The sequence below is a fragment of the Colius striatus genome, chromosome 1 (genome assembly GCF_028858725.1).
Source record: "Colius striatus isolate bColStr4 chromosome 1, bColStr4.1.hap1, whole genome shotgun sequence".
NCBI classification, from domain to species: Eukaryota; Metazoa; Chordata; class Aves; order Coliiformes; family Coliidae; genus Colius; species Colius striatus.
Window position 1 is genome coordinate 170,347,704 of NC_084759.1, and position 16,918 is coordinate 170,364,621.

General features: G+C 40.7%; 1 protein-coding gene across 1 annotated transcript; it reads left to right on the plus strand.

The window, feature by feature from the left end:
- The first annotated feature begins 2,071 nt into the window (after positions 1 to 2,071).
- Positions 2,072 to 8,252, plus strand: IL26 (interleukin 26). Its single transcript, XM_061999197.1, has 5 exons — positions 2,072 to 2,242; positions 2,605 to 2,661; positions 4,029 to 4,160; positions 8,015 to 8,080; positions 8,166 to 8,252. The coding sequence occupies exons 1-5, from the start codon at positions 2,072 to 2,074 to the stop codon at positions 8,250 to 8,252; spliced, it is 513 nt and encodes a 170-aa protein (XP_061855181.1).
- The last annotated feature ends 8,666 nt before the right edge of the window (positions 8,253 to 16,918 follow it).

Sequence of the window (16,918 nt, forward strand, 5' to 3'; positions counted from 1 at the left end):
ATAGGAGCTCACAGAACAGCCAAAATGAAACTTGTGAGCTCAAGGGTTTTCCAGCAACATTGTAAGTTTCAGAGAGGTTGAATATTATTTATTGTCTTGTGAAAAGCTGCTACAGACTGGCTACATGACCCATTTATTCCATTCAGAGGAAAACTGTTGACCAGGGAGTAACACACCTTGGGGAACCCAAGGTAGTTTTACATTCTGACTGTACTCTTGGTATCACCTGAGATCCTCTTCTAGGAACAAAGTAGGAGTAAGTGGCTAATTTGCTGTCTACACATCTTGTACTCTGAGGTTTGGTGCACCTCATCTGGTGAGCTTGACATCTTTTAGAGGACTTAAGTACAGACCATGGTTCAAATCAGCACTAAAATGCACATAGAGCCTCAAGTTTCCATCATCTCCACTTTCCAAAAGTCTAAGCTTTCTACTTGTTGGTCCTCTTTGGCCCTGGACCCCACCAGTGCTGGTGGAGCTACTGGAATTTGTGAATGGTCCTTTGGTAAAGAGCATTTTTCCAGAGCTATTACAGGTGAGATCCTTGAAGCTGAATGTAAGTTCAGTAATGTAAGTGAATTCAGAATGTAAGTGAATTCAGAATGTAAGTGAATGTATGGTTTTTTTCTGTAAATGACTAGTGGGATCAAGGCTGGGTGAGTTTATTTTCTAGCTCACATTGTGCTGCTTCCTCCTAAAGCCAGTTGATGTTCCTGGCATGGGCATGCTGATGGTGCCAAAGAGCTGTGCTGATGGCTATGGCAAGTCCCTTTGAGTGGTATCTATTGTAGTTTAAATGATTTCCTCTGCTCTGTTTAAGTCTTCCTGTGTTTCAGTCTTTCTGTCTTTCTCTTGAAATTAAAGCATTAAAAAACTGTCTCCTGGGTGACCATTTCAAGATCTTGCTTTTACTTCCACCACAAGTGGTATAGCTGTAGGCTGCAGTATTGCTATGCTGGACCAATGGCTGCTTTCTCCATCTTCTTGCATATACCTCAGCAAGTCCCAGGTGTCTTGACATGTGATTTACCACCTTCTTTGGCTCAGCAGACTCACATTGCTGGTGTCACTTCAGCATTTCCAAATCTATCCTCCGAGTAATGTTTCTTATGTGTCTGCAGTGGTACCTGAGAAACCCTCAACATCTGGCCATCTCAAAACAAGGCCAGAGATATAGACTGTCTCATCTTCGAGTAGCTCTGCAGAAGGGTGATCATCCGATTCTATGGTTTTACTTTTCTGACATCTGTGGTGGGTACGCTGGGATCTTGCACATTATTTCTGAGTGCCTGTGGCTCCTAGTAGGTTCATGAGGCAACATGATACCCAGGCATGGCCTGGTCCTTGAACAGAGCCTTCCCTGAAGCTCTCTGTTTCACATTAAACAGCCCACTGCTTCTACTGAGCCAAATCCTGCCCCAGCAAAAGAATAATCACAGACATTACAATGGACAGTAAACTCCTTTGCTACTAGCTGCTGTACCCCTCAAACAAAACACTTCTCAAAGACTGCAAAGGGATATTTTAAAGGTGGTGCAGTCCAGCTTCCTCATAGATAACTGGCTTTCTAATGCTTCTTAGGATAAGCTAGCAAAGATTTTTTTTTTTCTCTCAGGGCCATTACCTTTCAGAAAAGTGCTGCCATAAGGTTTTGTGGAAAAATAAAAAAAGAAGTCACACAGTACCTTTTGTTACGAAACCAAACCGAGCAGCTCAACTACTTTTTCCTCACTTGACTGCCACTTAAATGAAAGAAGAATTCTCACATGAGAGGCAAGTTCTTCTTTCTTGGAAACCTTGACCCTGCTGCCAGTAAATATGGAGATAGCATTTAGAAAAACGTCACAGATAATTGTGGTCAAATTTGTTGAAAGTGGAGCAAGATGCATAAAAACGCACAGCAACAACACTGATCAGGCAGCACATGAGCAATAGGTTATCTACATGAGCATCTCAGTGCAGAAGCTGCTTTGAGGGTTAACAAAATTAGGTTAACCTCTGTCATCTAACCAGTCTTGCTGTATCACATACGCTGCTGTGACTATAGAAGCACGAAGATTTGGGAGTGAAGATGAAAGTATACTCTATTTTCAGATCTGGGCGTTTTTTAGTTCTGCTTTGTCTTTTCACTGCGGAAGGCAAAAAGTCACCTACAGGAAAGCATATCTGCCGAAAAGGATTCCTCTCCCAAGTGACAGAGAACCTGTATATCAAGGCAACTAGTTTAAAATCATCCGTTCCTGTAAGTTGATCCCACTAGTTGAAAAATTTATCTTGTTTATAGATGCTTCTTTACCAGCTTCATTACTGAGCACCTGGAAACATTAATAAGATCTCTACAGTCCTGAGAGACAGGGTAATGCCGCTACTCCTATTGTAAAGATGGGAAAAAAGAAGATGGTGGGGTGAGTTTGCCAAGGAGTTTACCACAGAAGAAGTTTGTAACTAGACTGGGATTGGGCCAAAGTTTTGCTGAGTCCTCATCCTGTATCTGAATAAGATGATGATGTTGATGATGATTACTAGTAAGTTTTGTACAAGTCAGACTTAAAACTCCAGCTCCCTTCCTCTTCTTAATTAATAGTAGCACGTTATATTTTACAGAAGGATCTCATCAAGAACACAAGACTGCTTAAAAAGACAACAAAAATGCTCTTTATGGTAAGAATTATACTACCGGTTTTCCATTTTCTTGTTTTGATTTTCCTTTAGTCAGTAGAGGTAGGAATGATGGTCAAAAGGAGTAACAGCTGAGACAAAGATAACTTGTGCTTAATTGGGAAGGACATTATATTTATGCAAACAATGTGTTTAACAAAGTCCTCCACTTGGATGAGTGTTATCTCTGCTCCATAGAAAGGGATATTCTCCTGGGACACAAGGGGTGAGTAGAGAAGGATTTGAAAGCCTAGTTGAAGATTTTCTAGGCAGTTATAGTGGTGGTCTGCCAGGAGACCTGGGGTGAGGATGTCTGCTGTGTTGGGGAGGATTGTGCTCATTGTAGCAGTTGCTCCTCATGTGAGCACCTGGCTGAGTGTGATCTTTCCCAGCAATGCTTTCAGACACCAGTTAAGTCAGACGAGGTCTCAGGCCACAGCCACTATCCTGGAAGCTGAAGGACCTTCTGCAGGGGATGCTGCAGAGTAGCTGGAACATCCAAGGAGCTGCTTTGGACTTTGACCTCTGCTGGTGCACTGGAAGCATGAGATGAGAGTTCTCAGTGCAATTCAGCATGGGAATGAGACACTAAACTTGAGGTGCCTATTTGTAAATGACTACAGGCCTGTGAGATATTTTAGTCACCTTAATGCGGAGATCTAGTCAGCCACCTGAGTCAATTTATCCTTGAGACCTAACGGATCTCATTGATTACCTTGGGAGTGAAAGCTCTTCACTCGCCTGTGGGACCTATGGATGGACACCTGTGGTTTTTTTTGCTTAATTTGCAACTGCATTAAGCTCCTGGTGGGAATTTCACACCTAATAATTGGTTCCATTGCTGAAAACAGGCTTATAGGATTTGAAATACCTTTGGGTACCCAAGAGATGGCACAGGCCAGACAGATATGACACAGAGTGTACAGGGTGACTGGTCTCTTCTGGAGCAGCAGTTTGGGATGGGCAGGATATCCTAAAGTATCTTAAATGGTATGAGACGCTGATGTGGAGGAATGGAACAATGACCCAATGACTCCTATGATTTGGCCAAGATGGTTTAACTCAACTCCCCAATTTATTTTCCATTTATTTTTTGTGTATTTAATAGATTTGTTGTTGTCACTTCAGTTCATGGTTGATCTTACCAATACTTGCTTGGCTGCCAGCATGGTATCCTCCTGCTTTTCCTTCAGAAACTGCAGGGGTACATCGAGCTGTTTAAGAAAAAAGGAAGCAACCCAATAGAATACTAAAATTCATGAAAACGGGTTTTTTACTGGTCGTACACTTTCTAAACATGCATATTTTTATGAGGCTGAAGTTAACTTGCAAAGTTTCATTTGGCAACCCTTTACCTGGTTTGTTTTCAGACAAACTGCAGTGTTCGAGACCAGCTCCTCTCCTTCTACGTGAAAAACGTTTTTAGTCATCTTGGAGTAGGAAGTGACAAGTTGTACATTATTAATGCCTTTCAGGTCCTACAAGCGAACATGAACGCCTGTGTGAGTATACACCTGAGAGCCAAACTAACTTTGTCCATCTGAAAGGATAGGGAAGGACTCCATCACAGTTTTTTAGCAGATAGAGAGTGTGATTCAGAGACACAATGTACCTCACGTGTGAAAACCCAACTTCCCAAGAGCTTCCCCACTGGGACCAGGGAGGTTTAACACCATACGTTTCCTCCCAGAGAGAGCCTGTGGGAAGTGGGCAAGGTGGTGGAGACACCATAGAGAAAAGCCACTTCCCTGCTGGTGATGTCACCTTGTGCTGCTCTTTCAGCACCAAAGGTGCAGAGAGACGGGGTAATCACAGTGAGAAATATGGCTCCTCAAGTTTCCGCAACATTAACTCTGGTTATGCTTTCCTTCTTCAACAGCATACTCACTGGACGTGTCTAATCTTTGCTCACATGTCATCTCTGCTCCTCCATACTGAAAGAGCTAGTGGTGTCTCTTGAGTAAGCAGGGACTGCAATTATGAAGCACATTGGAGCAGTTGCCACGTGTTAGCTATGCCTGAAGTCAGAGCAGGTTGTCAGGGAGTGAGACTGACCACTGACAAAATGTTCCTAGAGGGGATCTAGGGAGGAGACACTTTTACCAACACCACGTCAACTTCCCACCCTGTAAATAACAACCAGACAACAGTTAAAGCACACTTTTTTTAAATGCAAACATACATGCTAATGTACAATGTACAAAATATGGAGTGTGACTTAGGATGAAATACAGCCATGGATATCCAGATGAACGTCTACGTTAATTTTGAAAAGTGAAGTCAGGATAAGAAGTCAGCAAAGTGTTAATGTACTAAATCTTTGTCTACTCTGAATTGTATGGTAGCATAAAAGAAAAGGACATTGTTTCTACACGAACACAAATATTTGCAATTAAAAAATAAACACCTTCAGAAATCTCTTTGTAGAGTTATAGCTCAGAACACAACCAGATTATTTGTATAATGCAAAAAGATTTGAATCTCAATGGGAGAAAAACTCTACCAGCTTTCAGATTCTGCATTTAAAACAATGCTGAACAGTTTCAATTTACAGTCATTATTGACAGTATTCAACACAGGGATGTGGTTATCTATGTCTGTTAGAGTTCCAGGTATTATATGTCATGACATATTTCACCAAGCAATTACCCCCTATACAAGTGCCAGTAGACACTGAGGAGTTCATACTGTCAGTTGGGACTGAAATCGGAATATCGGTTGTTCTGAAATAGCATCAGTGACTGGAGCTTGCTATATAACTTATTAACACATTTGCTTTTGTGTTTTATGTAGAAAAAATGCTGCAGATTTCTCAAAGCTCCCACATTATTTTTCATAATTAGTGCCACTTTTTTACCTAACACCAGTCTAAACATAACAATTTACATTTCAGATTCTTAGAAAATACTGGTAGGAGAGAAAAGACTTCCTCTGGAAGTAGAAAAACAATAGCTCTTTGAGAAATGATGGCTTATCATGATATTCTAGGAGACATCTTGTTTCTGGAAACCAATGTTTTAAAAGTATTTGTATTAGTTCAAAGCCAATAATAAACCACGTGAAAGAATAATGGAAACTGTGAACAGAATGAAAGTAATGAACTGTTTGCTAATACCAAGTCTGGGATTTCTCCATCATATTATTTCTCAATAAATTAGCAAACTCATTGATCCATCTACATAAGCTCTTTAATTTTAATTATCTAGTTGGGTTATGTTTATTAGAAGGGATTTTTGCTATGGCAACATACTTGTGTAATGAATTTGCTACCTTTCAAGGATAAAGTTCTTTATACAACTGAGGGAAAGAGTGATACCTTTACCCACTCTATACTCTTTTGGAAATTCAGGCTCAGTCAGCTACAGACATGCATGCTATTTAAAAATACAAACAGCATTTGTCTCTAATGGACTTTCAAAGACTTTTAACGTTATTATTATTATTATTATTACTACTATTATGATTATTAATGATATTATTGATATTATTGATATTGTTACTGTCACTCTACTAGTTCCTGGTTTTGTTCACACAAGGAAAGATTAATCTTTGGCAACAAGTTAAAAGCTCAGGTCCTGTTTTTCAAAAACAACATAGATACTAAAATCTCTAAATCCCTCTTCTGCAGTGAAATCTGTCTCTTTCATTTACAATATGACAGCATGGTAAGAGGAACAGGTCTTTTTCTTCAGATACTGGGAGCATCTGCCTGCAGCACCAATTACCTGTTTACTTGCTCACTTGTCCATTACTGCAAACGGAATGAAAGTATGAAGTTGCTTCTTAGACCAGATTTCTGTTCCTACATCAGTAGTAGATTATCTAAGGTTTTTTTTCTTGTATTTGACTGGGGAAAGGCAACAAATTCACTGCAGGATTTTTAATTGTCATAGGCAGAGCGTGTAGACCTTGAGCAGAGATTCCAGCATCACTTGCAATGAGCTTGTTTTCTCATTTGTTTACTTGCTGTTTACTCAGGAAGAACAATTTGTAATGTGTATTACCACTCAAGCCAGCATGGACCTTTAAAGTCAGTTGGGCTGCCAAATGATTTCTGTGGAAATCTACATCATACAAGTTGACCTTAGGAAAAAAAAAAGCTCCAAGTCAGAAAGAACTGCTATAGTTAGAAGGTTTTTAAAGGTTCACATATTAGCTTTTATTTACACTTTCGTTCTCCAACAGGAGTTTAAGAAGCACAAAAGGTAACTTTGAAGTGTTTGTACACCTTGTGAGTAAAGAAGGACTCACCATCAATTTCAATGAAGTCATCTCTTTTCCTAAAAGTTGAGACTCTTTGCCTTTTTCCTTTTCAAACATGTTCTGTTGGTAGGTGGGAAAACTTCTGGGTTTTTTTTCTATTTTTTCCCCGAAATAATGATTCTTCCCTGGGAATCTGGAGAGTCAGCAAACCGTGTTGCTCAGAAAGCTCAGTCAGGTAGTTCCAAAACCCACAGCCAAACCCTTTTTGGCAGTCCAGTTCTGGTCTGCGGGAGTTAGGTGGTGGGGACAGGCTGAGCTGGGCCCTGAGAGTGCTGGGTGCAGGGCTGCAGGTTCCCTGGTATTCCTGCTCCTGGTGATCCTCTGGGATGAAGCTCTGACTTGCTGACACATCCAGCCCTGCCACAGCTGGGTTAAACCTGAAGTACATCTTTTGGGTCCTGTAGGATGAATGGTTTGTCTCTTTCCTTCCCCAAACTAGCTCTCAACTAAAATCTTGTAGTAATAATAGAGTCTTATGTTTCTGGTACTAGAGTAGGAGTAGAATTTGCAAGTAAGATATTGTAGAGTGGTTTAGATGGGATGTCTGGGAGCTCAGTAGGGTCTTGTTGGCAAAATTCACGGTGATCTCAATGGAAAACATGGCTTGACAAAAGATTGCAGGATTAGCCTGTAATTTGCCAGACAGTGGAGAAATGGGCAGGAAAATAGAGGGAAGCATAAATTAATATTATAAACAAATTTGAAGGATTTCTAGAAACAAACAAAATTGTACTCTGTGCTCTGCAAAGGTCTTTGGCCCTTAGCCTTACCTTCTCTGCGTTTTCAAATTTAAATGGCCTTTGGTCTTAGAGCTAGGATGCATTGTGCAAAAGCTATAATTGCAACATATGTTTAACAAGAAGACTTGGGGGTATTCACATTACAGTTTTTTTGTGCTGTAAAGAAAATTTCCTATGAAGTGTACAGGTAAAATAGCACTTATATAGTAGCAGGAGATACTGAAATGATGCTGAATTCACACATTTTATCAGTAGTCCTATGGTGCCACACTGTGGGTTGGAGTCTTCCTCATCACTATGTTATCAGCACCTTTGCTGCAACAAGGTTTTTTGGTTTCTTTTCATCCCTTCAGCTTCCATGTGCTCCATCCACAAGGTTAACTTCTGCTGTCAAAAAAGTAAAGAAAACGTTTCTTAAGGTAAGATGAGGACGTGCTGGTTCACAGCCACACTGTTAAAAGGCTGTGGGGGGTTTCTTTTCTAATGTCTTTACCTTCTTAACAGCTTGGAGAGAAGGGAATCTACAAGGCCATTCATGAGCTGGATATTCTCCTTCCCTGGATTCAGGCCTACATACAAACCATTGTATGAAGAACAAGGAAGCAACAGACAACATGCTGTGCTAAGAACAAATTCTAACCCAGCTCAGCCAGGCATACAACAGGCCTGGCACTACCTCCATCCCAGTGAAGGAGAGCCTTCAGCGGCATAAAGAGGGAGTTTTCAAGAGCTTTCATGGTTGGCCTGGCACAGCAGCTACGCCCGTCCTGCAGTGTTTGAGCAGCCTCTGGGGCAGTTTCAGCATGCTGATGTCCTTCTGGTTTTGCATGCCTGACAGCAGCCCCTGGACACAATCCACGAGAGTAACTTGAAGTCTGCTACAGTGTGGATTGAACACAATGTCACACATGTCATGAGCATGCTCTAGTGATGCCTTGTGCTGCTCTCTGTGTTTACGATTCAAAGCAATGAGGATGACTTCTGAAAATCCCTCCCCTAAGCCCTACTTCTTTTATTTTTTGTTATAGCACATAACAGTATGCACAAGCCATTCTATATATAAATAAGACAAATAACTACGTACCGCCTACCATTATTAGTAATTTAAGGTAGTAATTGATCCCTAATAAACATACTCCAAATAATGTCAAAACTTTGGTCTATGACTCATGTACAACCTTCAGATGTCACATGCTCTACTTGAGATCACACAATACATAAAACACAATCAACGGAATGCCTCTGATTAGGATACCAAAATGGTTGCAGAGATTTATGGGAAGTTGTTACTCAAATGATGATAGTGGTTTCCAAAATATCTTTCATATAGTACAGAATGGAGTTCTAGTTTTCCCACATTTTTAAAGATTTACCAGAAGAAACTCTTTAGGTGATGAAAATAATACCAAGTTGTATGTCTGCACTTCCACAGAGATGAGATTCGGTGAAATTTCAGATCTCATAGTGCTAATACTTTGAGTGCAATGAATACACTGATGTGTTGACACCAAAGAGCCTGAGCCAGTTCTTCCTTTTTGCTTGTGGCCTTCTGAGACCCAGGAGTGGAGGCTGGTCTCTGAAAGGTTATCTTTTGGGTCCAGAGTTCAACCACACATGGTCTCTGATCAGGTTATGCTCAGTGCACCTTTATTTTTATTCCTTCAGGGACCACTCATAAACTCTCTGGGTTCCCTTCACAGGAGGTACAGAGCCATAGGTGATAGCCTAGCCATTCCCACACCTGCACTCATGAAAAGGACACCACTCCTGCTAGTGAGGCAGTTTTGAGGCCTTTAGTGGTTGGTGAGGGTGGAGGAGAGAGAGGAGCAACATCTCTTCTTTGAACTTGCAAATCACTGCCCAGCATCCTGAAGAGGAGAAAGCATGAAGTGAATCCAGATTACAGTCTGCCTCTGTTGGGATCAGAACTATGTGCTAGCCCCTACTCCAGCAGTGCCTTTCAACCTAACATCATCTCTCCTCACCCCCAACCTGTGTCCCTTCTGACGCCTCAGAGATCTGGGGCATGGTTGGCTTTCTCTTTCAGCTTCTTCCCTAGCTTTGCAACACACTGCATCAGCACTGGGTACTTGTAGCAAAAGCTGAAGAAAAGCAGTATTAAATTGCAGTGTGCAAGTTACTCATTAGTACTCTCTATTTTATTATAAAGAAGGAAGGATGTCATCATTTTGTGAACGTGCCAAAGCATTCTGCAAATCTCCATGACAGCAGTTTCTGATGACAATACGCTATTTTTAAGCACCGGTGCTTTATGCAACAACTGATCACAGACAGATGTGAAGATTTCTCTTCAATGAGAAAACAAGCCAATTTCTTTTGTCTTATGTTTAATATAAGAATGGTGGAATCAAGAAATGAGCTTTTCAGCACAAACAATGACCTGTCATACCATTGACTTTCTAGCTTTGTACTCTAGCAGTTATCAATAAGGAATTACATTAGTTACATGTTAAAATGTAGATTTTTTTTCTGTTAGAGTACCATGGTGGATGCTCTTGGGAAATAATCACTGACTGACTGGTGCTGGGGCAGCAACAGCAGCATGTACTTCGTGTGCTTAATGTATTTTGGAGTTCAGCAGTCAGACCCGTGGTACTGAAACATGTCTTTTGCAGGGGCCTCTTGGTGTCCTTGTATTGACTTTAATTCTCACATATTAAGCACCTCAATTCAGGCATGTCTCTTAACATGTTAGGACAAACACTGGAGATGTTTTAGTCTGATACTTATGTAAAGAAAAGTTCATATGTGATACTTTCTGTTTGCTGAGCAGTTTCTTCCCTTACCATGATTTCACCTGATTATGTATATTCCACAGGTTTGGTAAAAAGGACTGACTGGAAGAATTCTAGAAGGAGGAAAAAATACAACTGTCTGCCACAGACAATTCTCAGGTAAATTCCATTTCTTCTTATTCTTCTCAAGATGAGAAATCAATTATGCAGACAAAAGGAAATATGATACATGAATTTTACACCTCACATAGCTAGTCATATGGTGACTGAAAGCTTTCTTATACAGAATTCATATCTTTTGACCTTTTTTTTAATCATTTTCACACCACGTCTGATCTCCACCTTCCCTCAGCCATCAACATAAAAGGACAGAGCATAAGAATAGGCTCAGGTGACCATGGTAGGAGTAAAAAAGAAGAATGAGAATATTTTATAAGATAAATTGAGATGCAAACTGTGCTATAAAAGCTAGTCAGTAAATAATTATCCCCAAAAACTCAAGGAAAAAAACCTCAAAAAGACACAATCAACGAGGAATATATAATCTGATAAAATTGTTCCTAATACGTGGGCATTATACATTTAAATCTGTTTCTTGTGAGGGATCATAGACATGCCTAATAAAAAAAATGTTCCTGGAGTGTCCAGTTCTGGGCTCCCCAGCTCAAGAGGGACAGAGAACTTCTGGATAGAGTCCAGGGCAGGGCCACCAAGATGATCAGGGGACTGGAGCATCTTTCATACAAGGAAAGGCTGTGGGAACTGGGGCTGTTTAGTCTGGAGAAGAGGAGATTGAGGGGTGATCTTATTAACATTTACAAATATCTAAAGGGTGGGTGTCAGGAGGTTGGGACATCCCTTTTTTCTATAGTAGCTAGCAACAGGACAAGGGGTAATGGGATGAAGCTGGAACACAAAAAGTTCCATTTAATCATAAGGAAAAACTATTTTACTGTGAGGGTGAGGGAGCCCTGGCACAGGCTGCCCAGGGAGATTGTGGAATCTCCTTCCTTGGAGGTTTTAAAAACCCTCCTGAATGCATTCCTGTGTGACCTGATCTAGGTGGACCTGCTTTAGCTGGGGGGTTGGACTAGATGATCTCTAAAGGTCCCTTCCAACCCCTACCATTCTATGATTCTATGAAAGATGACGGAGAGGCAAGCAAATGCCTTATGTCCCTTATTCCAGATGAATACCAGCTTCAGCTGAACACCTTGCATATTTAGTGATGAGATACAGATTTAATCCTGTGTTCTATTAATAGCATGATGTTATATTATTTAAATATTTGTTAATTACTAGAGAGAGTTGCAGTATATGACGCACCAGGTTTTGTTGTCATACCTTACCAGGCAGCTGTATTTTATTTGAGTCAACTATATTTTAAACCAAACAAAGTCTGAACACAGCATTCCTGGCTCTGAGCCACCAACTCCAAATTCTTTAGATCCTATTGAATTCCATTTTCTTGCTCTTGTTACATGGTTACGCAACACCTAGGAGGCTAACAAGATGAAACACAGTCCTAACTTTCTCTCTTAGATTTCATGAAGCTGGTGGTTGCCAAAATAGCATATTCAGGGAGAAGTGGCAGGAAGAGCTGTCCCAAGTACTTTAATTAACAACAGGCTACAGAGACAGACCAGGGCAAACACAGGACCTCACAGGCTGAAAGGCCAAGACCCATCCTAGACCCCATCATAGTTGGAGCAGGAGCCTGAAGGTTTCCCACAGTGCAAAGCTTGTTCCAAGGTAAGCTAGGCAGCAGCTAGGCAGTAGTGGAGGAAAGGAGTGTATAACTACCTGAGAGTATGTCCAACTGCTCATCCCTAAGTGCATAACTCCGTCACTTCAAATGTTCACCCTGGAGACAAATGACTGTGTAGAGGTCCCACTGTCCTGTAGAGCCAATATTCAACTTGCACAGTTAGGGCAAATGTCAAACTAATACAAGGGGGTTGCAACTCAAAATACATTTTCTTCAGTTAAAACCAAAACGGTTAATCAGAGGGTCAGAGGCAAAGGTGGCACATTTAACGCTGTGGTCTTTTTTGAGGACGTAATTTAATTTTCATTTAACATGGTGTCTGTTTTCATGGACTTGTTCACATAGCTCTTCCATTTGTTTGTGAAATTTAGGTTTGCAAAAAGCATTTTAATGTTGTTTTTTGTGTGGGTTTTTTTTTTTTTTCCCAAACTTTGGTATATGGAGTAGAAAACTGACTGTGGGCATGGCCTCACCAGCCTCCATCAGACTTCACTGTCGAGTCGTCACCCCTGACAGGGAGCAGTAGCTAGAATCTGAGGGCTCAGCACAGGACGCTCAGTGAGAAGGAGCAGGAGAGGATGCTGCTTCTCTGCTGCAGAAGAGAGCCAATGACACCTGCAAACAGGAAAACTACCACATTTAATTCAGAGGATCCAGGGGCAACGGTTATTTTATGGCATAGAAACTCAGAACTTGAGAGTTCTTGCCTTCATTTTCCAAATTACTTAGAATACTTTGCAGACTCTTAGTTGCTTTGTCTATAAAATGAGAGCAGTAACACCTGGGCATGGTGCATTCCTTCATACAGTAATGAAAATCACATTTTCGAATCAATTAAACACTCCTGAATGAAAGGCAAAATACGGCACCTGAAAAATAAAGGTCTTTAATAGACAATTGCTGCAATAGTGACACATCATATACAGGCCACTTGGAAACAAATATTATGCTGCATATTCAGAAAAACATAGCAAAATAATTAGTATTAAATATATTGAACTGATAACTCAATAAGTATGGACAAAAGCTTATTGCCTTTTAAGACCGAGTAAAAGCAAGCTCTAATTTTTCAGATGCAACTCTAGGTGGCACTCTTAGAAAACGAGACTCATGTTGGTCTCAGTTTACTTTTGACTCTTCAGTTGACAGAGAAAGTGTTATGGCATGTTTCATAAGCAGTTTCCTTAGATGGAAAACTGAGATAGATTGGATTAGAAAAGCTTTTTAAAAATTAAATTGCCACAAACTCAGAATTGAAATTAAAAACGTGGGTGAAGAAAACCCGAAGACTAGAGTTATAAATCAGATATGAATTCAGTCCCTGATTTTACTACAGACTTCCTGCCTGACTGTAGGCAAGTTGCTGCATTAAGTCACTATTCTCCTTTGGCAAATGGGAAAAAGGTCTATCAGTTATTTTCCTAAGTTAATTTATCTGTGCTTTGCATAGAGAAATCCTCAGAAAGAAATTAATATCCGTCTAGTGTTAATCATCGCCACTATTGCTTGATGTGGCTTGTCTTATCACAGTGTTTTCATCTTTTTGGAGTAGTGACTGTCATTACACGGAAAAAAAAGGGGTATTTTGTGAGTGTTACTGCAAAGGGAAGAATGAAAAACATTTGGCTGTGCATTGAAATTGTCACTAGCTCATAATGTCTTGAAAAACACTGATCAAGTGGAAAGTGGCAGCTGCACATGCAGTTTTGGCATTATGTAGATAATACAGCAACAGTCAGCAAAGACAACAATTTCCATCACAGACAAGACCATGTACACATTTTCTCTATTTTGCCTGAAGTGCTTTTTTTTCCTCTGAAGTGCAAAATCTTCAGAGCAGAGACTATCCCCTAATAAATAATTTCTACTGCAATCGGAACCATCTACAGCAAATTCCTGATCTCAGCTGAAGCCCTGAGGTGATGTTATAATGCAGTCCTTAGCAAATGCTGAGATAGTTTCCCCTCAAAGAGCATTAAAAGGAAGACATTTTTTCCTGAAACATGAGAATAAGGATGAGGTTTGGACAATGACGTTACTTGTGTTGGATTTGGCCATTTGGTCACTGTTTCTCCATGCTCACAGCACGCATTAATTTTCAGACACTGCAGTAGCAGCCTCCTGACTGCAAAGACGCTTGGCCAAAGGTTAAATGCATGGACTCTGGTCTAGTGATTAATTAGAAGCTTCCCAAAGTAGTCCCCTGTAGCCACACAGCCCAAGTACTGCTTGAGTCATCTTCCTCCTCAGTAGCTGTGGGCTGTTTGAGGGGAGAGGGCTGCAGAGAAAAAGCGTTCCTGGACAGGCAGTGCTGTTACGGGAATGAAAGGGTTGTAGTAGCACTTGCACAGCTGTGCTGTGGTCACCCATTAGCTTCCCCCATCTCTAGCCAAGCTTCTTTGTATTGTAAAGAATGACTGCCACTGGGGTACATCCTCCTGAAAACTGACAGGAGCTGCTAAACAGTGAGAAACTCATTCTCCATGAACCCATTTGGAGAACGGTCTCACATTAGTTCATCTAAAAATCAGTTTTCACCTAAAAAACAATATTTAGCTCAGCAGACTTGTTCTACTGGCCCCAGTGGAAGATAGATTTGGAAATGTAAAGGCAGACAGCAAGACTGTGAAGAGCATTGCCAGAGGGAAAAGGGAGCTAATGGAAATATAATGCCATTGAGTGAAGGTGGAGGCTATCATGGAATAAAGGTGCTGGTGATATGTGACAAGAATAGGTTTAAATGCTACATTGCAAAGCAGTATGGGTGATGTTTTTTTCAGTCCTGTGGATAGAGTTGCATCTCAGAAAGACAATATTAGTCATAAAGCCACAAGGCCATTGTGTAAAAGAGACTGATAGGGGCCTCTGGGAACCTCTGGTCTGATGTCCTGCTCAAAGCAGTGTCCACCAGAAGGTTAGACCAAGCTATCTATGGCTTTAATTAGTTGGATCTTGAAAATCTCTGATAAAAGCCACAGAAGGCTGACTTTCAAGGCCATAGCATCATTTCTGGACAGAGTAAAGTGTTATAGAGATGGATGCAGCCACACTATGAGAAGTGAGACTACAGAGATGCTCTCCTGTTACTGCGTACAACACATCCGGAAGCCCTTTTGCCCTGGAGAATCCACCTCAGATGTAACTAAATAAGACACAATCCTGTAGTGACTGTTGTCTGTGTCAGTCCCTCTGTGAAAATGGCAATTGAAGGACAAGGGCTTTACTTCCATAGTAAAAAGGAAAACTATAAGCAATGGTCTGTCCACAAAATGTTTGTGTGAGGTGAACAATAAACTGCAGGTGAGCATCAAGTCTCGAAAGAGGAAAGGATTGAATGAATTTTGAAATAGAATTAAAACATGAGAAATCACAGTTGTTTCTCTTTTGGTAGGTGATTTCTGACAAAAGTGCAGGTCTCTTGCAGGCAATGCTGAATTTTTTGGTCCAAAGACTCTGGGCTGAAACCATTCCACTCCTACTCTTGCTTCTGCTCCTCTCCTTACAGCATGGGCACTGCCACGGAGATTTTTCTCATTTGTGTAATAAAAGGGTCGTGCAGATCTTCCTGCTCCTTGGCCATTGACTCTGGCTGGCTTTAAAGTGTCTCCTCTCCTCGCCCCAGGCTGTGATGCCATTTTCAGAGCTGTGTCACCTCCTGGCAGCTGAAAGCATCTTCCTGGTTCAGTGACCTGAAAGCAAAGCAGTGGAAGAACATGCCTTGCTAAAGTGTTTGAGTAACAACAGCTATCTGATTACAATTCTCTGATTTTTGAACAGTCAGAGACAAAAACCTTACAGAATCTAAATTTAACACTGTTTAGTGAAAGAGGGTATGTAAAGGGACAGGAAACTGAAGGAAGCTGGCATGGGAGTGTAGAAGAGTGATGATGGGTGAGTAGAGAAGCCTGGAGTGTTCAACTCTCAGCCATAGCCTCAGTCTGTTGCTCTATTTGGCACATTAAAAAACGTATTTAAAGACAGCAGGGAGTGGAACCTCCAGCAGCTAGAGTTGCAGAGAAAATAATATAATGCAATCAGAGATTATGAATGAGGTTGTATATAGATACTGAGATGTTTACAAATACTAAACGTATTAAGATACTGAGATGTAGGCAGGTTTGGTTTTGCTTTTTCAAACAACCTTTTAATAAATTATCATATTTTTCTTCTCTTTAAGGCCTCAAGCAGACCTTTCTATAGATGACATGATAACAGAGTTTTGTGTTATTACAATGCACCCCTTGTTAACTTTAACTGATCGATGCTTTTCCTTCCACTTTCCCCCAATACTGTTTGTTTCGGTAGTTTTGGTACTTATGGTGCAATCGTGCTTTTGACCCAGCTGATAAGAAAGAAATAACTTCCTTGAAGAAGCAAAGGTTCAGAGACGGTTTTTGTTTGCCTATTTCTCCTAAAGAGTCCATGAGCATTAGTTAATACCATGGTGGTTTTATCATCACAGGTGAATCTTGGTAGCTCAGAGCCATTGTTAATAAAGCACCATCGATTATTTCCGATTTTCTCTCTCCCTGCACGAAAGAAATGGTTTGTGCCAGCTCAGCTCAGTCTCTAACCACGAGTAAAGAACCCACTGACGTCTCCTAGAAAAATTTTGTTGTATCAGTGTCTGTTCCTTTGTAATGATTAGGGAATAACCAGTAGCACTTTCCAAGAGATGAAGAATAGATAAACCACAGGTGTGATAAATTAGTCATTTGATAAAACTATTTACA